Source organism: Equus przewalskii, chromosome 17, assembly GCF_037783145.1.
Source record: "Equus przewalskii isolate Varuska chromosome 17, EquPr2, whole genome shotgun sequence".
Taxonomy (NCBI): Eukaryota; Metazoa; Chordata; class Mammalia; order Perissodactyla; family Equidae; genus Equus; species Equus przewalskii.
This window is the reverse complement of record NC_091847.1, coordinates 66,279,916-66,303,281: the sequence shown is the minus strand read 5'-3', so window position 1 is coordinate 66,303,281 and position 23,366 is coordinate 66,279,916. Positions and strand designations below refer to the sequence as shown.

Below are 23,366 nucleotides of genomic sequence, written 5' to 3'. Positions count from 1 at the left end.
AAAATCAAGAAATAGTTTAAACATGATATTTAGAAGTAAAGAGGCAAATACCAGAAGAAATAGTTAGAAGGTGGAAGAATTTGCCTCTAGGGAGCAGGAATCTGGGGAGGGGAGGTCTGGAGCAGGGGACTGCCATTTTTGTGAAGTTTGTACTATGATATGAACCTGGTCCATTTCCCGCTTTGCTATCACAGAAGTAGTCCTCCAGCACACATCTCAGTAGATTTCTTGCTTGTTTAAACGCCTTCATTGGCTGCCGATCTCTGATAAGATCAAGAGCAAGCTCCTGGGCATGGCTTTTAAGGCCGGTCTCCCCTCCCATCTGTCAACCATGCCCTTCACACTTGACACCCCGTTTTACCACACCACGTCTAGTTTCCTAAATGCACAAACTTGTTTCATACCTTTGTACCTTTATACAGGTCATTTCTTTTGCCTGGAGTGTTCTCTCGCTGCTATAATAATAGCTAGTGGCTCTATGCTAAGTGCTTTTTGGGTTTTATGGCTGTTCATTCTTACATCAGCCCTATGGTAGGTATTACTGTTATCTCCATTTAATAAAGAATAAAACTGTGACTTAGAGAGGTTAAGTAATTTACTCAAATATGTGCTATGTGGTAAGGCCAAATCTGAATCCAGCAATATGACTCGTATTATATTACCTATTCATGTTTTAAAAACCTTTCTCAGACACTAAATTGGAGCAGGATTAAAAGATTTAAATTTTTTAAGTCTTCAAAGTGCAAGGAGAAAATATAAGTGAATTGCTTTTAATCTCAAAGTAAGCTTGGAACAAAGGGCAAAATTACAAAGAAAAAGTGACAGAGTTGACTACAGAATTTTTAACTTCTTTTATCAAAAAGACCCACAGAATAAAATTAAAAGACACGTAAAAATTATTTAAAAATTGGCAATATATACGAAAGATGAGAGTAAAATCCTTATTTAATAAAGAGGTCGTACAAAGAAAATATAAATATCCTGTTAAAAAAAAATGGGCAAGAATGTAAATTAGCTAAGTCATGAAAGAAAAATGTAAATGGCCAAACATATTTTTAAGGGAAGTGAAAACTTAAAACAATAATGCACCATCAAGTTGACTGAGAATAAAAGAATACTCAAAGGTAGTGATTTGGGCCAGCCACCCTTGAGACAGGATGCATGGCGAATGACCAGACTCAGTACCAAGAAGGGCATAAATTGCTTCAATGTTTCTGGAGGGCAGTTTGGCAGAATGCAGTAAAAGCCTCAAAAATGTTCACACCCGTTGACTCAAAAGTTACCTTTCTGGGAATTCATAATACAGGGATTGACAAATGTTTTCTATAAAAGCCCAGATGGTAAATACTTTAGGCTTTGCAGGCCTCATGTCTCTGTTGCTTTTCTTCTTTGTATGTGTGATTTTTTTAACCCTTAAAAAATATGAAAGCTATTAACTTGAGGGCTGTTGAAAAACAGGTTGTGGCCTGAAATTGGCCTGAGGGCAGTAATGTGGGTAAAGAGTAGACTACGAGAAAGTTCATCACAGTGCATTTGGTAATAGCTAAAAGAGAAAGCAAACTAAATGTCTGAGGATAGAAATTAATTACAACCAAATATGAGGAAACAAGTTTGTAAAAAATTTTTAAAAGTTGCAGAATATTTATTGCATGAGACAGTATTCATGATTTATTAAGTGGAAAAATACAGTTTACAAAAAGATATCTATGTTATCCCCAATACAACGTAATCATGTGTATATCTGCTTAGAAAAAGATCTGGAAAGATATAACACTCTAAGATGTTGATGGTGGTCTTGGGGTGGGGGTGTGATTGTAGATACTTGGTTTTTTGTTGTGTGTGTGTGTTTCCTATAGTGAATATGTATTGTTTCTGTAATAAGCAAAGATACAAGAAACTTCCTGGGCAACAACAAAGCACCTTAGTCGTCAATGTAAGAAAATCTTCCGGGAATCCACTCCCCTGATGGAGTTGGTGGCTCTCTCTTCTGTGCTCCCTGAATACATAATGGTCTTTTGAGTACCATTATTTACTTAATTGGAGAATGGTTGATATCATCATTTAGTTAAGGATTTTTCTATTATTGGACATCAGGGTTCCCAGTATTTCACTATTATAAGTATGCTGGTTATTTTCTACTTGCTCTCTGCCAGATCCTTTTTCCACCCTTCCCTAGCAAACTCTGTGTTTCAGAAGGTAAAACTTTCCTACACTATTCCCTCTGGGCTCTCTTGCCATCTGGCTTCCAGGTAGGATTGACCAATGGGTGACACCAACAATAGGTTGGACAGTGGAAAAGAAAAAGGTTGGGGTATTTCTTCCCGCCTCTTTTCCTGATTTAGACCTCCTGATTTTGGCTCCTGCGAGGCAGCTTCCCCCCGACTGCTCTGCTAACTTCATCTCCTCCCTGTATCCTTTCAGTCCTAGCAGAGGTAACAACTTCGTACTTTTGCAAGAGCCTGGGTACCTCCACGTCTCTTGTCATCTCCATGTCATGTTGTTTCCCTTCACCCGATGCAAAACCTAACCCCAAACTTCTGTAAATAGTCCCTTCAATAAAATCTCTTTTGTTGAAACATCTGTGGAAGTTGGTTCCTGCTAGGACACACTGATATATTAAAGAACGCTGGTGAACATCATAGAACACGAGTCTTTTATTTCTTATGCAACAGGCCCTGGGTATTCTCAGATTTTACATCGGAACTTTTGACTATTCGCAAGATAATTATAGAATGATTTACAAGTTTCCTGAAGTGGGAATTTGAATTAATAACTGTGAGGCTAGTTTTTGGGAATGTAACACTCATTATTGTTCTCCAGTAGTTTTTGAGAAGTAACACTCCATTGCATTTTATTGAAGAAATCATATACTACAGTATGGTAGTGTTCAAATATTGATGTTTTCAGTGGAATCTTTAAGAAAATATTCTTATATCAAGTCGACATATAAATGAGGTAAACGTCACATGCAGAGTTAGGGGAAACTTCTTCCTCATCTTTGAGGCAGACTTTGGGACACCCTGCAGAATCCCAAGGCTCCTTGGAACACAGTTTGAAAACACAGATTAGGAGAGTCCAAGAGTCAAGAAGATATGTCCTTCATAAATATCAGGGGTCTATTGTATTTCTTTAGGTTAGATTGCTAGAATTACACGGTCAATAATGTAACTTTGCCAAAACACTCCTCACTGTGAATGACGTTGCCTATCTCATTACCACATCTATTATCAAATACACACAAATAAAAAACCTCTCCTAATTTCTCATCAAAGTTTTAGCTACATTTTTATTATTAATGGGAGAATTTTTTTCCATGTCTATTCGCCATTTATATTTCCTTTTCCCCTCTTCCTTCCCCCCTTTTTAGCCTCCTTTTCACGTTTGACCATTTCTCTATTCATTCAATACCTATTAATTCCCTGTATTGCATCTGGGCATTATGTTAACGGATATAAAAGGTAAACAATACAGTTATGCCTCTGCCCTCACGGAGCTCACAGACTAGCAATATTGTAGTCTTATTATTTATCTTATTTAATTCAGTTAACAATATAGTAAGTATGGCGACACTTTGTCACATTTATTATGGATAATTTTCTTAGTTTATCTTTTAATTTTATTGAAGGGTTTTTATTATCTACAAAATTTAAAAATTTTTATGTTGTTAAATCTATGGATCTTTGTTTCTATGTCTAGAAAATTCTTTTTAAAGCAAAGGTCAGATCAATATTCACTTATATATCTCCTAATATTTTTACTATCTGATTCTTAAGGTTTAAGTCTTCAATAATCTGGAAGTTATTTTGAGAAGCTCTAACTTGATTTCCTCCCCAAATATCTAGCCAATTTTTCTGACATCATTACTGAACAAACATCCTTTTCCTACTAATCTGTGATGACCCATGTATCATGCGCTAAGTTCGTTTATGCACTAAGGCCATATTTTTGGGTCCTCTATTTTCTTTCATTTATCCTCCTTTGGATTACTGTGCCAATGTCATAGCTTTTTAATAGCAATAGGGTAACTCTCCATCAAAATTCACTTTTTCAAAATGTTCTTAATATTTATGCTTTCAGATAAAATTTATTGACTATGTTTAATGGACTTTTTCCTGGTTATAAAAGTAATGCTCTATGAAGAAAAGTTTGTGGAAACTTTGAAAAGATGGGAAAAATATAAAGAAGGAAGCAAAACCCACCCCAATACTATAACTGTTAACGCTTTGGAGTATAACTTCCATCTTCTCTGTGTGAAAGTGTGTGTTATTTTTACAAATATTACTAAACATATTGTTTTGTAAACTGTCGTTTAATCATATATGAGTATTTTACCATGCTATTAAATATTCCTTTGAAATATTATTTTTAATGACACATTAGCTAAGGCCTCTAGAGTAAGGATCAATAGTAGCAGTGTCAGCAGGCAGCTCTCACAGTCTTTCTAGACTGAGTCATTTCCTTTACTCGGTCGCATCAAAACCAGCACTGATGTCACCAATTGTTGTTACATAGATCAACATTTCACAGCTGCTGCTGCCGTAACTCATAACTTGAAATCAGCTGCTAGAAACTTAAAATTGGTTTTAACTGTAGTTCACTGGGTTACAATGAGTTTTGCAGCATTTGCCACCTACATCTCTTCTGTTAGGGATATATAATAAATGATTTGACTGTAGGCTATTAGACAGTTAACAAATACAGAAAAATGTGGGTTACCCAAACAAGGACTACATTTGAATTGATTTAGTTATAACTTATTCCCAGCACCACATTGCGCAATCTTATATTTGTGTTCCTTTAAATCATTAACTTAATATAAATCATTTATACTTGCCTTAGAAAAGACTGAATAGCTCTCATGAAAACTAAGCATAGCTCTGATTTCTTAAAAGGATTTGAGGAAGGAATCCTTAACATTTATGATAAAATATTTAAAACTCTGAGTTTTTCTTAAGTTACCAGTACAAGTTTACTAAACTATATAAACTAAGAGGAGTTGAATGTAGTAGTGAGGACTACAAGTAGCTGAGATATCAAAAGCAAAGGGTACGTTTCTAGAACAAGTCATGCAGGTATATTTATAGTCACTTCTCGATGTACGGAAATACAGGCTTTTCTCTAAGAAGGTTTCACTGGGTCTGAGTATTTATCTTTATTCTATCACACTACACACACACACACACACACGCAGTGTATATACATTAAACTTCATAAAATGGGAATTATCTTTTTCTCACTTACCTTTCCACAGAAGTGTTGCTTACTGAATTCCCAGATGTAAAATATAGTAAATGCCAAAGGCTTGAAGTGTATGGATTCTTAGGATCTGAGTTCCCCTCTGTCTGAAGGGAATTAAAGGCTGGAAATTGGAGAGCAAAAAGTTCGGAGGGGGGACGCTGGATTGCTTTTCCCTGCACTTCATCTGAACATTCCTTAGTAAACGGCCCAGCCCAGCCTCTGCTGATTAGGTGTCGAGTTCTTTGCTGTGCAGTACAAAGGTTATCCTCTGGAGCACACATATTATCAATGACTCATTTCCTTCAATTCTTAAACTTTCCTGAATATTTTCCTGTTTACTTTGGCTATCCATGGAAGACCCTAAATTCAACTAATTGTTGAATCCTCCCTGATACTCTAGTTTGTAAGAACATTTTATGGTACACTTTGTTTTCTTGAATATTTACGTCATGATTGTTTATTCTTTTTGTGTATTTGGCTTTGGAATAAGTTTGCCTAGTTTTATTTTTAGAACTGTTAACAATTTCTATATTCTACTTTTGGGATCTTATTTGGCAAATATGAACATGAAATTAATTTCGTAGGGTATAGTGTATTAAAAATCTTTTAATTTCTTACGCATTCAAAAATAGAACTTTACAAGGCTTCTTTGAAATGTCCAATACACGGAATCAAATTCTTTTCCTAAACCACACCCATTGTATTGCCTCCACACCTCATATTACCAAATCATTCTGGCAAAAACTTAAGCCAACAAGAGACTGGGAAGGCAAGAGGAGACAAGAAGTAGATCTCGCTTGTGCTGATTATACTGTGTTTTTAATTTGTTAAGTAATTTCCTTTGTGATATATAAAGTGCCTCATCATTTAGGTAATATTTGGAGACATATTAAATGTATTTAAGCATATGGGACTGTACTATTACTCCTAATACCTTACAACAAAAAAATAATTTTAGCTTTCAAAATGCCTTTACACATAATGAATCTTTGATCCTAAATGCTTTTCACAAGTTTTTTTATAGGATATTCTGACACTGAAATGTTTGCTTATTGTGATTAGTCTCAAGTTTCCCCAAATGAAATGTTATAAATGGAAAGAAAACAATGGAAAATTAGAACATACACGTGTCTCCTGGTTTGTTTGGGGGTTTTTTTTGTACTTACTTCACATAGTTTCTTTCTTCAGCTCATTTTTTCCCCTCTTTTCCCACAAGAAAAATTAAATATATTACCTGACGTATACAGTTAAATTTTATCTTGGAAATAGCAGCAAATGCGGTTCAGCAGATGCTTCTGTGAGGACCAAGGAGTTAAATGAAAGGTGCAGACCATGGCTTGATGTCAAGATGAGGAAAAGAAAGGAAATTCCCAGTCACCATTCACTTCTCCAGTGCCATTTTTGGTCTCCCGCTCTCCATCCCTTTAGATAATCTTGTTTTCTGGGTGAGTATGGAGGTTTTGACCTTAACATACTCCAGAACAACAATGTACTGATAAATGAGTACATTGAGGAGATCAGTGTACAGAAGCAGCTATCTCTAATTTGTTGTTGTTGTTGCTGTTGAAGTCAAAACTTAAAACTTGAAAAAAAGAAATCTTTGACATACCGTTTACCATAAATCTCTCATCAGCTGCAATTTATTTCCTACCTCATCCACTTTGAATTTTAAAAAGATATACCAAACATTGCCTTCCTCTACCTTTTTGCTCTAAGTGACTCTGGTGCTCCTAAAAATAGGCAGAAATTATACAAGTTTCAATTGATTTTACCTCTAATAATATGACATGAAAATTTTCTCTTTCCTTAGTTCTTTCTTTATCTTCCATTGGGACAGTGAATATGACATGAATAGTAGAAGGTCTCACCAACCACACACCAGAACAATATAAAAGTGACTCTGGAAAGAACTCGAAGTTTTCCCATAAGAGTGAAAACGCATACTATCTTGACACTCATTTGATTTTATTTCTTTTCTCCAAAAGAAATATCAAATAGTAGGGAATCTAATGTTCATCAGGGGAAAGTATATGCATACTTTAAAACAAATTTTAATCTAATTACATATTATCATTGCTATGTGTGCATACATAAGAACAATTGTAGGGAAACCCAGAAGAGTTTAACGGCCATAATTATTACAAAAGATCTTCCTGATTACAGTTCCCTGTGGGACTTGCTAACATCACAGAATTTGCAATTCAACTCACCAAATTTGGTAGGACAGGTCAATCTACTCATTTGGGGATGTTTTAGTGGCAATTTTAAATACTTATTGCTAAACTGAGATCCTCAAGACTGTATTTACATAATATGCATATTTTAAAATAATGAAGATAATTTGACATTGCATATCAGAAATATTCCAATTGTTAGAAATACACAAATAGATATTGCACTATTACTATGTACCAAGGTTTATGTTCTTTGAAAATACAGTGCAAAGTTTTTATAATATCAGTGTTATTTCTTATGTTGTGTCTGTGTTATGTATTTTTTTAATTATTAGGGATACAATTTGGCATGCAATATCAAAATTAAGCAATGTATTAAAGCTTTTTTCTAAGAAATCTGGTTTGGAGAGACTACCTTAGGGAAAAACATAAGCCTTTCAATCTTCTTTGATGCAATATATGCACCACCTGGTGACAACTCAATGTACTAAAGAAAAAACTTGTGCAAAATGTATTTTGGGAATTACCTATTCCCAAAGAAAAAGACAGTCGGTTTTGTTTAATGTTTTGTATTTCCTTAAAAATCACTTTTATTTTTGTTAGAAGACAACTATCTGTTCTCAAGATAAGCAATAGAAAATATAAATAATTATAGAGAAGTAGCGAATCACCCTTATTTCCACCACCATCCAAGGATAACCACGATTAATATTTTCAGTAGGTATTCTTCTAGAATGTTTCTGTGCATATATACAAACTTTTTTTTCTATCAGAAACCATCTTTATTTTTAAAATTTCCTATTTTATTAATGCTACTATCTATATCAGCTGCTATTTGAATCAATACCCTGGGCATGGATACTGGTTGATGATCTGAGAAATAAGCCATCATTGCCTGCCAAACCCACATAATCCTGGAACCCATAAACGTCTCCAGTATCCAAACAGATGATTAAACCCCATGGCCTCTTGATTCAAGGTGACGCATTCATAGATCGAAAAAGTTAAATTAGGCTAATCAGATTGCTGTGCTGAGTTCAGAAAATAAGAAACAGATTGGCTTGTTGGCAAGTGTTATAAAAGCAAAATGAATAAGTAAACAGATAACTATTTAAAAGTCATATTGTGAGATGATATCATGAGGTAGACTTGGAATCAGACAAGCCAAGGCAAGTCAAAATCTCTTAAAAGTGAAGTTAGTATGAAGGCACAAAAAAGATACAGGAAAGGGTACGGGAAGCCAGACGTGTTTTCTCTGATCCACTGGCCATGCTTCAGAGTGATACTGATAGAATTTTAAAAATCTGATTATGTCATATTTCTGCTTAAATACCCTTAAAGGTGGCTTCACAGGCCCTTTGTTTCCTGATTCCACCCTATGTTTCCAGTGCTACTATCAGAATGCTGGGGTCCCATGTTTTGTTCCATCTGTGCAGAGTTTTTCTATATCTAAAACAGTCGCTTCCTCTGAGAAGACTTCTCTGGTTCCTAGACTATGACAGGTGGTCCTAATATTTGCTTCTGTAGCATCATGTAACCTCCAAGGCTGCAGGGCCCAACACCTAACACAGCACCTGGATCATAATAGGCCCTCAATGACTTGACAAAGCACCAAGAGAAAAGCAGACATCCCACAAGTCTGCATGAGATTCCATGTAGCCAAAGAGAGAGGGAGATAGCGAAGAAAAGGCACCCAGATGTGGCTCAACCTCTAAGATTTTTCAGATCCAACTTTGGTCTATGTGATCCTTTCAGTAACTCTGCTATAACGAAGAAGGTCCAGTCCTGTTTGCTGAGTTGCACACAATGATTAGCAGAAGCATACAAAAGGGTAAGGGTAAAACTCAAAATATTGAACAGCTGTGGTACACCACAGTGCTGTGAGGGCAACTCTAGGCATGCCAGCCTGCAGCAGGCAGTCCCAGCCAAGGGAGGAGCAGCCTGATAGCCACCAGGCAGATGCCTTCTCGTATGCAATCTCTATTGCCAGAGGTACTATTTTCCTAAAAAGGACATGGCCCACTGTGAACACATGGGGATACGGTCTAGTGTAGACAGCTGTGGCCAGCTGGCTGGCAGGCACTGGGTTGATTTCCCCAAGAGCGCCCACCTGGGGCTCCTTGGGGCAAGGGTGACTGGGTTGGCTGACAGTGCACGGTGGGTATTTACTAATTGAGTTTTCAATATCTTAACAATCATACAGCCATACTGTGGCTACTCACTTGTAGAAGGCTTATTTAACTTGCTTTGTGTATTGAGCATGAGGGAAGGGAAAGGATTCAGATTTCATTACTCAATCTGGGGCATCTCCAAAACCTTGGGGTCCATAAGGCCACTTGTCTGTGACTATAATACAAGGGCAAAAATGGTAAATGCCTTAAGAGAAGTGCTGTTGAGTCATAGGCCCCACAGTATCTGATACTGCCCACCTTGTTCCATATAAGAAAGGGTGTTGATACCCTTTTGGAATCCATAAGTTGAGATTAACATTAGCTTCTGGAGTCATTGGATCAAGGTCTTTTTTCTGCACTTCTTGTTAGTAATAGTCAAATGATGCCTTTTGTCTTGGCCTCCAGTTGTATGACCCAGTTTCTTTTGTTTGGGAAGACACCTGGAACTTTGTGTAGGTGGTCTAAGTTCTGTGCATCCTGCATTTAGCTCTGGCCAGAGGGGTACACTGAGACCACCACATTCACAGCCTTGAGGTGGAGACCAATGAGATCATTGTAGGCCAGGATCTTGCAGTGGGGCTTTGGCAAAGAAGAACATTGACGTCAGAATGCTCTTCCCACTTCACAAAATTTTAGTCAACTTAGGTGTGAAAAGAAGGTGAAATGAGCCAGTTTCAGCACCCTACCAAGATGTGTGAAAGAAAGGAGAGGAGGGGTGAGACTTAAGACTTCCAACCCAACCCACGAGCAAGGAAGCAGGGTAGAGCTGACCACAGGTAGCACAGCCCCAGGCCAGTTAAAGTTAAGAAAAGGCACAACTCCAGAAGTTCTTCCAAAAGTGGGCTACTGGGACAGTCGGAGTAAGCATCTTGCTCCTAGCATTGGCAGAGATCCCTGATTCGTCACGGAACCTGGGGAAAAGGGGGTGGGGAAGTTGGGTGCAATAAGGGGCCTCAACCTGACAGTGGTGACATTTTGGCAGACTCTCCAGAGCCCTTCATTGATTACAAATCATTGATTTCCAAGAAGGGAAAGTAGGAGGGGGTCACTTCCCTGCCATTTAGCCCTTTGTGGACCTCTGGATAATCTTTCACACGTTGTGTGTGCATAATCCAGGGAGCATCTGTATTTTGAGAAATAAATTTTGCAATCTTATTTTTCCATACTAATGCCAAGTTCACACTGATTAAAATACACAGGGTTATTTGTATGCAAAATCTCTTTCTTAATTAATTAACTAGTATATCAAATTTGTATGCCGGCTTATCGTGTTCCCAGCCCTAGGTTTCTGAAAGATTCGGACAACATATATGACGCAGTTCCTAGCCTCAAGGAATGTACAGCTTGTTTGAGAGAGAAAACTAGAATTCAACAAACAATTAAGCAAAAAGTGAGTGATGAACTATGATACTGATTAGAAGTATTATTTAAATTCAGGAAAGGAGAGCCAAGTACAGGTTAGAGTAAGAGACTATTGCAGGAAGAGAAGACCTAAGGTAGGCCTTCGGGAACGAGAAATTTTAGAAGAGGGTGAAAGAACGGCTTTTCCGGTATGAGGAATCCAGTGAGCCAAGGCACAGAGGCAGAAAATCAACATTATGTGTTCAGGGACATCTAGGTGAGATGTGTGACAGTAATGAGAGCAGATAATGAGAAATACGGTTGGGCAGCTAAGGTGGTATCCTGTTTCTTTTGCCTCAAAAGTCACTCAGATGAACTCAGTGTTATAGACCACTACTGTTCAATAATAATGCCACCTATGTAATTTAAAATTTTCTATAGTCACATTGAAAAAAAAAAGAAACAGATGAAGTTAATTGCAATAATATATTTTCCCTAACCCAATATATCCAAAATATTATCATTTTAACACATGCTCAATATATAAATTATTTTACATTGCTTCAGCTGTTAAATTTAAATTAAAAAAAAATCAGTTCCTCAGTTGCACTAGCCGCATTTCAAGGCCTCAATAACCACATGTGTCTAATATTGGACAACACAGCTATGGACAATTGTGAGATTATTTAGCAGCTGAATAATAAGTCAAAAGTGGTATTTTAGAAAGATTTGTTGTCAGTAAAATGCAGAGTGAAATGGAGAGTGTGATGGTTGTGGGAGAAGAGAGAAGTTAGATCTGGAATGGCTTACATGTGGATACTAGAATGGTAGCAGTGGGGTGTTAAGAGCAGAGGGCAAATCTGAGAGATGTTTCAAAGAAATACTTGGTATGTTTTGATAACTGATTGGCAAAGAGAGAAGAAAAAAAATTCAAGAGTGGTAGACAGTCTCCAAACAGCCCTCAATGATCCTTGCCTCCTAGTACTCACACCCTAGTGTAGTCTGCTCCCACACTGTACCAGGAGTGGTCTGTGTGACCAGTAGAATAAGGCAGTAGTGATGGTATGTCACTTCCAAGATTGGGTTACAAAAAATACTACGGCTTCTCTCTTGGTGGTTCTCCCTCTTGGAACACTGGGTCTGGAGGAGGCCAGCTGCTACATGTGAGCAGCCCCAGAGAGAGGCCCAAGTGGTGAGGAACTGAAGCCTGCCAACAGCCTGGGAGTGAGTTTGGAAGTGGGTCCTCCTGCATTCAGATGACTGCAGTACCAGCCAGCCCTTGACTGCAACCTCAGGAGAGACTGTTAACCAGGACTACTCAGCTAAATCTCCCCCTGATTCCTATGCCTCAGAATCTGTGAGAAGTGATAAATGTTTGTTGTTTTAAGTTGCTACATTTTGGGGTAACTTGTAACAGCAATAGATAATGACTACATCAACCAATTAAAAAAAAAGATAACCCAATTTAAAAATGGGCAAGAGAATTGAACAGTTACTTTAGAAAAGAAGATAATAAGTATATGAAAAAGTGTTCAATATCGTTAGACACCAGGGAAATGCGAATTAAAACCACAATGAGATAACACTGCATACACAACAGCAGGCTAAAGTTAAAGACTGACAATGCAAAACGGTAATGAGGATGTGGAGCAACCAGAATTCCTATTTTTTGAATTAAGATATAATTCACCCATTTAAAGTATGCAACTCAATGGCTTTTAGTATAGTACAACCAACACCACCATACATTTTAGAATATTTTTATTACTCCAGAAAAAAACCCCATACACTTTAGCTGTCACCCTCCAATTGTCCCACCACCTCTCCGGAACCATAGGTCACCCCTAGTCTACTTTCTATCTCTACACATTTGCTTATTCTAGACACTCATATTAATAGAATCATACAATATGTGGTCTTTTGTGACTGCCTTCTTTCACTTAGCGTAGAGTTTTCAGAGTTTACCCATGTTCTATTATGTATCAGTAGTTCATTTCTTTTTATTGCCAAATAATATTTCATTGTATGGATGTGCCACTTTAAAAAAAATCCATCAGCTGACAGACACTTGTGTTATTTCCACTTTTTGGCTATTATGAATAATACTGCTGTAGACATTTGTGTGGAATATGTTTTCATTTCTCTTGGCTATCTATCTAGGAGTGAAACTGCTAGGTCTTATGGTAACTCTGTGTTTAACCATTTGAGGGACTGCCAGACTTTTTTCTGAAATGGCCACCCATTTTACATTCCCACCCGTAGTGTATGAGGATTCCAATTTCTCCAAATCTTCACCAACACTTATTATTATCTATCTTTCTGATTATAGCCATCCCAGTGGGTGTAAAGTCATATCTCATTACATATTTGATTTACACTTCCCTGATGGCTAATCATGTTGAGCAACTTTTCATATGATTATTCATCATTTGTATATCTTTGGAGAACTGTGTATTCAGATCAGTTGCCAATTTTTTTTTTTGAGGAAGATTAGCCCTGAGCTAACATCTGCTGCCAATCCTCTTCTTTTTGCTGAGGAAGACTGGCCCTGAGCTAACATCCGTACCCATCTTCCTCCACTTTATATGTGGGACGCCTGCCACAGCATGGTTTGCCAAGTGGTGCCATGTCCGCACCCAGGATCCGAACTGGCGAACCCCAGGCCACCAAAGCAGAACATGCACACTAAACCACTGCCACCAGGCCTGCCCCAGTTGCCAGTTTTTGAACTGGGCTATTCATCTTTTTTTATTATTGAGTTCTAATAGTTCTTTATGTATTCCAGATACAAGCTCCTTATCAAAAATATCATCTGCAAAAATTTTTCCCATTCTTTGGATTGTCCGCACCTAGAATTCTCAGTCCAAAATGATATAAACACATTTGAAAAAGGTCTTGTGTTACATAATTTGCCCAAGCTCATGAAACTAGCAGTGTGCTAGGGGCAGACAGGACCAGCTATACAATTTGCAGGGCCTAGTACAAAATGAAAACGCAGGGCCTCTTATTCAAAAATTAAGAGCAGAGTATTAAAGCAAAAGCAGGGCACGTCTAAGCATGAGACCTTGTGTGACACATGTTGTAAGCACATGAAGCTAGAGGGACAGAGAAGATTTGAGTCTTGGACCAAGCTCTTTCCAATAACATATGCTGGGTCAGATGATTTGTTCATTTATTGTGCACACTGAATGAGACATGCTGGCAATGTCAGATGGTGATGTCAAATAGCGATGTCCCATAGCCATTTAAAAACTGAATTTGCAAAAAACCTACGTATCCTTCAAAGCCCAACTTGTGATACTTTCTCCAAAGTTCTTAGCTAGAATCTGCACAATATTGTATGAAATTGCTTTTCCTAAAATCATTTTTATAACATTTCAAAATTTCTCCATCCTTGAAATGAGTCAGAGGTTTAAGGACTTAGGAAACTTAATATGTATTTTCCTTGAAAATTGCATTTTGGGGGCCGGCTCCATGGCCGAGTAGTTAAGTTCGCGCGCGCTCCACTGCGGTGGCCCAGGGTTCAGATCCTGGGCGCGGACATGGCACTGCTCGTCAGGCCACGTTGCGGCGGCATCCCGCATCCCCCAACTAGAAGGACCTGCAACTAAGATATACAACTATGTACTATGTATGGGGTGGGTGGGGGGGAGGGGGGTTGGGAAATAAAGCAGAAAAAAAAAAAGAAAAAAGATTGGTAACAGTTGTTAGCCCAGGTGCCAATCCTTAAAAAAAAAAAAAGAAGATTGGCAACAGTTGTTAGCCTAGGTGCCAATCTTTAAAAAAAAATAAATAAAAATTGCATTTTGATCCATCTCACAACTCATTTGATATCTGATATTTATCATATCTTGACACTTCAGTCAAAACTTTCAATTTAACATTCTGTCACAGTAATTACCTAGAGAGAATAATATATCGTTATGCATGGCTGTCTTATCCACCAGACCACAGGCTAGGACTGGCTCAATCATCTTATTTACTTTATTCAGGTTATCACTTGTATATTACTGGCCCAGAAAGGCCTTTCCTGACCATCTTATCCAAGGAGGCATTTCCAGTCACTTGTTAGAGATAAAGATAGTATCTTATTGTGAAATATAAAATTCACAAAGGCAGAATCATTTACTCTTTTTTTCTTCTGATATTTCTAGCCCCTTACAGTTCCTAGTATAAATTACAAAAAATCCAAAAACCAGAAAAGCAAAACTGCTTTACAGATCAGGAGTTCCTTCTGTGACGCTTCGTTTGTCACCTGTTCAGTGGGTATTTGGTGATTATATGTGACCTAGGTAGGAAGAGTAACTTTTGATCAAAAACTTGACAATATCTTCTTAAATGTCAAGGAACTAAGACTAACCCCTTTAACTTCTTTCTTTTCAAAATTCCTCACTGAATTCCTTCTTTCTGATAAGCGTGTCAATACTTTAGTGGTGAAGAAATGTTTGCTGCTGGACATCTGGGTGTATCTGGATGCAGAGGAACATTCTTCTGAATCAACAGTGTATCCTAGTGGATAGGTTAAATCTTGATTTGTTTAAGCATTAGCTACTTGCTGAATGTAATTATGCTTTCACTGATAACAGTAGTTTTTAGTTTAGTTGGTGAGACGTAATAGCACCTCTTAATGAGACAATTCTTGTCCATCACTGAGGAAGAATGGAGAAGTTATGACTTTTCCAAAAAACTGGACATAGCTCAGTCTTAATGTGAAAGGAGTTCTGCTGTGTTGGGTTAGGAATAAAGCACATCGATGTCCTCCCGTTATCAAGTATATTTCACCTGTTTGATTCTCAAAGAGAAGAATACTAGGTTTACATTTTTAATTAAAATTCCGTAGAAGTCTTTCGGGTCAATCCCTGCTAGTCAAATTAAGCAGGCCAAGCCTAGACCACTACGTCTTTTCCCCAGCGGCCCCACTAGAGAGCCAAGTCTTTCGGCCCAGCCGGCCCGACTCTGCTCTCTGCTGGCGCCTTCTGTCCGGCCCCGGCCCCGCCCCGGCCCCGCCCCGGCCCCGCCCCCGCCCCCGCCCCGCGGCCCAGGCTCCGCCCCGCCCCGTCCCGTCTCCCTTCCCCCGTCCTCAACCCATTTCTTCAGCCAGTGGTTCTCGCCCCGCCCCTCAGCGCCGCGCCGCAGAAAAATCCCGCCGTGGGCCGCTCTGGCCCCCTGGAGGACTCAGCATCTGTGTCCGGCGGTGCACGCCGGCGGTGGGCGGGTCCGACGTGAGGTGCGCGGAGCCATTGGGGTAGGCTGTGTCGGGCTGCTCTAGTCTCGTGTTTTGGTGATGCGGTCGGGCGAGATGTGGAGGCTCCTGTCGAGGTGAGTGAGCGAGCGGCCGAGGGCGCGCCCGTCAGCTGCGCTCGCCGACGTGGAAAAGCGTCGGGGTGGGGACGGCCTCTCCTCGAAATTTCGAGTCTCCCTTGGACGCGAGCCCCGGCTTTCCTCGGTGTCTCGCCGTTACTCTTTCTGGCCACCTCTTTGAAGCACCACCTTTGTGTTCTGTCCCTCTCGCTCCTACTCAGCCTTGACCCCTATTTCTTTCTTCAAAGTTGAGGATAGTTTGGGGGACACGCAGGGTTTCAAGGTGGAGGAATTCGTGGCGTGTTTTGTGCGTGGCCAGTGTTGCCCCTGCGCTGGTGGGGCGGCTTTACCGTTCCGGTCCATCGGATGGCTCCAGCCGTCCTGCAGGTGTCCGGACATTTCAGCCTAGTGTTGCGGACACGCAACGTGGCGTGCTGGAGTAAGCGTGCACACATCGTGTTTAACTTTTGAAAGTGCTGCTCAATGCAGCTGGAGCTCAGCTGAGGAAATCTGGCCGCGGTCGTTTGAGGGCGCTGGGCTGCGTCAGGCTCGCACCTGCTGCCTGCCGCCTTAGGTTACCAGGTAGAGCTGAGACCCTTTAAGGGAGAACCGCCTTATTTCCGCGACAGCTTAAATTCCTGGGTTCCTTAGCTCACGGAGAGCCTTGGTAAATACCAAGAAAATCAGTCCATTGAGTCATTGCTGCTGCTTTTTTGAAATTGTGAGCAGATACCAAATTATTTCAGAAAGAAATTGGAAGACATGTTTAAGTTAACTGACTTGGGAAAGAATCGGTCATTCGCAGAGTGCAGGATGGCTTTATTCCACCCCACATTTCAAGGTGCCGACTGGTTAGGTGAGTCCTGGACTAGTTTGGAAGCTTTGATCAGAGATGCCTTTTTCAGGGCTAGCTGTGGAGTGGCTGCTACCCTAGCAAAGCGGAGGCCTGAGATCAAGGTCGTCCAGTCTACGACAGCCTAGCCTACAAGTGTATTAAGGAACAGGGGGCCACAGAGAGTGTTTCTGCGAGGAAATAAGGGTTCTGTGCTGTGGTTGACATGGTTGGGTAGTCCCTCTTGAACTTCGGCCTTCCTTGGCTTTTCTGGCATTGTCTTGCTTTTCTCCGACCACTCCACTGCTTACTTTTTGCTCTAGTGCCAATTCAGCCCTTGGACATTTTTCTGTTCCCAAATAAAACACCTCTCTCTGAAGATAACTCTCCAATTTGTATGTTTAACTTTGACTTATCCTGAGCTCTAGTGCTAGTCACAACCACCTGAATGTCTCATTTGCGTCTCAAATATAAATTTGCACATAAATGCAACCCTTACTCCTCATCAGCACTTTCAGCTTCTTGGCGCTATCCTTCTAGATTTCTAAATCCTTATCTCTTCCTACTCATTTGAATTTTAGCAGTCTTCTCAAAGTTAGCGTTTGTTCATTTTGTTCATTTTTCGGGGTGGACTTACCTCTTCCCTCTTGGCATAGGTTCTGCACCTGACTGCCAGATTAATCTTGTTGACGTTTACTTCAGTGCCTGCCAGTCCTCTGCTCAGAATCTCTTAGAGGTGCCCCCCTACCTAGGGAATTAAATAAAAACGTTCCAGCCTGGCTTTCAAAGATTTGGCTCCAATTTACTTCATGAATTCAACAATACTTACTGTTATGTTCTAGCTTCTGGGCCGTGCTGTTCTAGGCACTTCTGTTATCCTGTAGCCAACCTGGACGACTTGTTGTTCTTATTGTTTCTTATGGAGGCGGTCAAGTCTGAAAGGAGAGCAGACATGAAACAAATATTTAAGCAAAAGTAATACTTTGTTGCCAATTCTGATAAGTGTCTCAAAGGAAAAGTACAATTATGAGAGAGCCAGATTTAGGAAGGAAGATGGGGTCAGGAAGCCTCTTTAAGAGGCTGATCTTTGAGTTGTTAATAGTGCTCATTCCTTTTTCCATCTGCTCTCTACTCTGGCGAACTACATTATTTTGGTTCTTGCTTCTTGGGGGCTGCCTCTTTTTCTTTTACTTCTATCTAGTTGTGTCTGAAGGGTTAATATTTGATTTTCTGGTTTTTCTTTTTTCTGTGCTGGGAGTCACAAACCCAAAAGCAGAGGCAATTGAGTGATACTCGCTAGATGGCAGCAGTGGGGACTCCTGGGGGCCTAGTGAGCTACAGAGAATGCCCTAAATGAGGCAGCTTCTCGGCCCCAGGAATTGTTGCCATTAGAGAATGTAGACCCAGGGTTTCCACAATGACCAATTTTTCTGGAAAAGCTGGAAAACTGCACTTTTAGTTGAAATCTCGATTTTTAAATGTTTGCAGTTTTAAAGCACTGCTGACTAAGCAAAACACATTTATAGACCCAGGTAGCCTTTAGGTCACTAGTTTTCAACTGCATCTTTTTCAATTATTCCTCTTAGAGAGCTGAGAGGTTCTTATGCCTCAGTGAGTATCTCTGCATGTGACTTCCTGACGTGTCCTAACTTTTCTTTCAAGCTCCATTCTCTCTTCTCTACTTGCTGTTGAATATTTCTACTCATGGCAGTATAAACTCAAGAAATTCAAAATTGAATTCATTCATTCTACAAACCAGGTAGTTTCCTTCCCAACCTTTTCAGTACCTATATTCTGCTGGCTATCCTGGCTTGAAATCCTGGAGTCATTTTTGACATAATTCTTTTCTTTTCCATTGGGTTTTTACTTCATAATAACTTGATAAATCATTCTGTTTCCACAGCTGCTGTTTGTCAGTTCATACCTGAATTGTTTGGCCTTGATTTTCTGCTTTATTCACTTTTTACTTTGCCTGCATCTGCTGTAATAATCTTCATTAGGCACTGTTTTTATTATATCATCTTCTTAAACAGTTTTATCAAGTTAATTTTGTAAGCCCATGTGTGTTTTATTGGATAATTGCAAAAATCTCCTAAATTATAAGTTTCTCCTCCTTCTAGAACAGTTGTTTTTAACTTTAGCTTGTATCAGATCACCTGGAGAGTTTGTTAAACATGGATTTCTGGGCCTTACCCCACAGTTTCTGATTCACTGGGTCTGGGATGGGGCCAAGAATTTCTTCTTCTTCTTCTTCTTTTTTTTTTTTTTGAGATTAACCCTGAGCTAACATCTGCTGCCAGTCCTCCTCTTTTTGCTGAGGAAGACTGGCCCTGAGCTAACATCCCTGCCCATCTTCCTCTATTTTATATGTGGGACACCTGCCACAGCATGGTTTGCTGAGCGGTGCTGAGTCCGCACCCGGGATCTGAACCGGTGAACCCCGGGCTGCCAAAGTGGAACGTGCGCACTTAACTGCTGAGCCACCGGGCTAGCCCGGGGCCAAGAATTTCCATGTCTGATAAGTTCCCAGGGGGTGCCCATGGTGCTGGTCCAGGAAACACACTTTGAGAACTGCTCCCAGCAGCCAAATTGACCATGACCTGAAGGAAAGGAGCCTTCAGGTGATGAAGTGAATTAGTAAATTAGCAGTAGCTGGGATGTGCATGCTCTCTTCCCCTCCACCAGATGGCAGTTTTGACGCCAATGGGAGGGAAAGAGAAGAGCAGGAATTCAGAATTACTTGGGGACTGAATACTGAAATACTTTGAGATATATAAGTTAATATAAGATTTTAAATAACAGCTGAGTATGAATTGGAACAAATAGAAGCAATATGATTATATGAAATGTGGCAAGGAGTTTTGTTGTCTTTAGGTTTATTTTCTCTTTTTTTGTAGTAATCAGGGATTTTTGTAACCTATAAATGCCGTGCATAGTGCTTCACACTTGCACTTGGTAGGTTTAGGTTAACTTTCTTTGAATGAGATAAAATTCCCACTAATAAAACTGGGACTTGAAGCTAGGCCTGTGTTTCTCTCTTTTTATTCTTTATGCTGTACGTAGTACTTAAACTGTTGTTATAAGAGTTGCCAGTCTGGCAGCACCGTCTTTAACCATAAACTGGCATTTGGGTACTGGCCTCATTAAGGAATTCAAAGTTATTCTGGATCTAAAGAAATTAATGCTTACATTTTTTGATACTTAAAAAAAGTTCCAAAAAGGTGAAATTGAGTTAAGTTGAAAAAACTTTTCAGAAATGGTGCTTCAGGGTAAGTATAGTTCACATCTTAAAAGTCTATATGAAATTCCTGTTTAGAAGAGATTCCTAGGTAAGCTAGGATCTGTCACTTCAGTTTTCTTTTTACAAAGTAGTGATTTTGATGACAGCTTGTCTGCACTTTGGAATCCGTTTAAAAACTGTCGAAATCCCTGTGCCCCACCTCCAGAGTTTGCTTTAATTGGTCTCAGTAGTGACCTGGGCTTTGGAATGCTCACAAGAGCCCTCAGGTGATTCTAATGAGCAAACAAGTTGTGGAATTACTGGGCTAGGAGAAGAATATTTCACTTGTGGTAAGGCAAATTCAAAATATGCTAGTCTAGGAATGAAAAGTGTGACTGATTTCAGCAAATTAGTGATTTCCCTCTTTTTTGTAGTAGTATTCAATTTGAATGTAATATGAAAGGGAAGTCATATAAATTCTAAAAAATAAGTTGGGTTACAAATTTTTTTTTTATAAATTCAGTTATCTAAGATGTGGTTACAAGTGTAACAATGGTCATATTGCCTTTTGAAAACATGCCTTAGCTAAACTATTGCCCCTAAGTCTCAAAGTATTCTTGAAAAGTTAATAAATTGGCACTTTATCAGTTCCATCAGATAGTATATGTATCTACACAAGTACATAGTCCTTATCGGCTGCTCCCGCTACTTGTTCCGGCTTTGACCTCTCTTTATACATCTTTAAATTTCTCTTCTTATTTAGTATGCATCCCAGTATAGTCTAACTACAGTGTTTTGATATGCCTTGCTCTCACTGTTCTCTGAGTTTCTCAAGGGCAAGAGTGATTTCTTTTGGGAGATTTTTAAAAGGCCCTTTATAAAGATACAATTTGATGAATTTTTACACATTGAACATATCTGTTTCACTGGCACCTGGATCAAGAAACAAGGTAGTCCCAACATCCAGAATCCCTGGTCTTGCCCCTTCTAATCATTGCCCTCCCTTATGTTTCTTTTACTTACTTCTTTAATTACAATGTGCATAAAGTACTTAAATGTGCTGTTTGAAGTCTATAGCTTAGTGAACTTTTACGTGTGTCTACAGTCCTCTCACCTTCCTCTGGATAGAGAGTTTCTAACACTCCATGTTTCCTTATACTCCTCCTCTGCTTCCCCCACCCTCCACTATTCTGACTTTTGTTATTACTGATAACTTTTGCCAAGTTGTGTCTTAAGCTTTGTATTCCTAGCCTAACAACACTTTTAAAACAACAAATTTAGAAGTGTATTGTGTTTATTGTTTTGTAGCCTGCTTTTTTTTGGTAACTTCTGTCGTGACTATTTTTCCATGTCATAAGTATTATTTAAATATTTTTATTGGCTGTGTGGTGGTTTTGTGTAGATGACAGTCTTTAAAATATTACCATATTGTTAGATATTTACTTGGTTTCCAGTTTTTCCCTTATGTAAATAGTTGTGAATGTCTTTATAAATCAAACCTTGGTCATAGCTCTGAGATTTCTTTAATACAAATGCTTGTGGAATTGTTAGGTATAAGGGTATGATCATTTTAAAGGTGTGGATCTATGTTTCCAGATTACCTACTGGAAAGGCAATACCAATTTACATATCTCACAGCAGTGTCTGAGAATGCCTATTGCATCCTTATCATACTTTTTTTTTTAATTAATGGACTTTATTTTTTAGAGCAGTTTTAAGTTTACAGAAAAATTGAGCAGAAAATGTTGACAACTGTATAATGACATGTCTCTACCATTACAGTCATACAGACGAGTTTCATGGCGCTGCATATTCTTGTGCTCCACCTTTTCTTCCCTCTGTCCCTTCCCCAAACCACTGGCAACCACTGATCTTTTTACTGTCCCCAGAATTTTACCTTTTTTAGAGTGTCCTGTAGTTGGAATCATACAATGTATAGCCTTTGCAGATTGGCTTCTTTCGCTTAGCAGTATGCATTTAAGGTTCCTCTATGCCTTTTTGTGGAATGATAGCTGATTTTTTTTTTAATTGCTGAGGAATATGCCATTTTATAGCTGTACCACAGTTTGTTTATTCACCTATTGAAGGACCTCTTGGTTACTTCCACATTTTGGCTAATATGAATAAAGCCACCATAAACATTCATGTGCAGGTTTTTTTGTGGATGTAGATTTTCAGCTCATTTGAGTAAATGCCAAGGAGTGCAGTTGCTGGATCATGTGGTCAGAGTATGTTTTAGTTTTGTAAGAAACTGCCAAACTGTCTTTCAAAGTGACTCTACTGTTTTGTGTTCCTACCAGCAATGAATGAGAGTTAAACCTTTTTAAATTTTTTTCTTTTTAACTTCTAATATCATTTAGAAGAGGCTAAAGCAAAAGGGAATGTAGTATTTATACATTGAGATATGAGTACCCACGTTATTGTGTTCATTGTATTCTACGTTTGTTTCAGGTTTAATTCATTCAGAAGGACTCATGTCATACTGCAACACTTGGTAAGTTTGTATTCCTAGCCTAACAACACTTTTAAAACAACAAATTTAGAAGTTTTTGTTGATTGTTTTGTGTTTGTTGTTTATTGTGTTTGTTGTACTGTGTTTATTGTTTTGTAGCCTGCTCTTTTTGTAACTTCTGTCATGACTATTTTTCCATGTCATAAGTATTATTTAATTATTTTTATTGGCTGTGTGATGGTTTTGTGTAGATGACAGTTTTTAAAATATTACTATATTGTTAGATATTTACTTGGTTTCCAGTTTTTCCCTTATGTAAATAGTTGTGAATGTCTTTAGAAATCAAACTTTGGTTATAGCTCTGAGATTTCTTTAATACAAATGCTTTGTTTGGGACTTTGTTTTGCTGGCATTATTAGATTATGATGTGTAACTTAAAATGTCATTGCTAGGGAAGTAGAAGTACTGGCATGTTTTGTTGACCTTGGTTCATTGTTCCCAATTTTATAGTGTCAGGACTTGACACACATAACTTGTGGGAGGTGGCATAAGGTTATGGATAAGAGCATAGATCTTCAAATCAGAATGGCTGGGTTTAATAATGGGTACACTACTTAATCCTGGGCATATTACTTGA

The 23,366-nt window shown here is 38.9% G+C and overlaps 2 protein-coding genes across 6 annotated transcripts in view; one reads left to right on the top strand and one right to left on the bottom strand.

Moving 5' to 3' along the window:
- Nucleotides 1–5,656, bottom strand: part of INPP1 (inositol polyphosphate-1-phosphatase) — a 30,512-nt gene extending 24,856 nt beyond the window's left edge. For 2 of the 4 annotated variants that reach the window (XM_008516523.2, XM_070581669.1), the window contains exon 1: nt 5,242–5,494. The gene's annotated coding sequence lies outside the window, so the exon portion shown is untranslated. Of the gene's footprint in view, nt 1–5,241 lie in introns of all 4 variants that reach the window. The other 2 variants (XM_008516525.2, XM_070581667.1) reach the window with 2 other exon arrangements.
- Nucleotides 5,657–15,976: 10,320 nt separating this feature from the next.
- The window catches only part of HIBCH (3-hydroxyisobutyryl-CoA hydrolase), a 98,967-nt gene continuing 91,577 nt past the window's right edge, over nt 15,977–23,366 (top strand). For both annotated transcript variants that reach the window (XM_008516520.2, XM_008516521.2), the window contains exons 1-2: nt 15,977–16,243; nt 22,729–22,771. In XM_008516520.2, the coding sequence (XP_008514742.1) occupies nt 16,209–16,243; nt 22,729–22,771 (78 nt within the window). In that variant the 5' untranslated portion in view covers nt 15,977–16,208. The remainder of the gene's footprint in view (nt 16,244–22,728; nt 22,772–23,366) is intronic.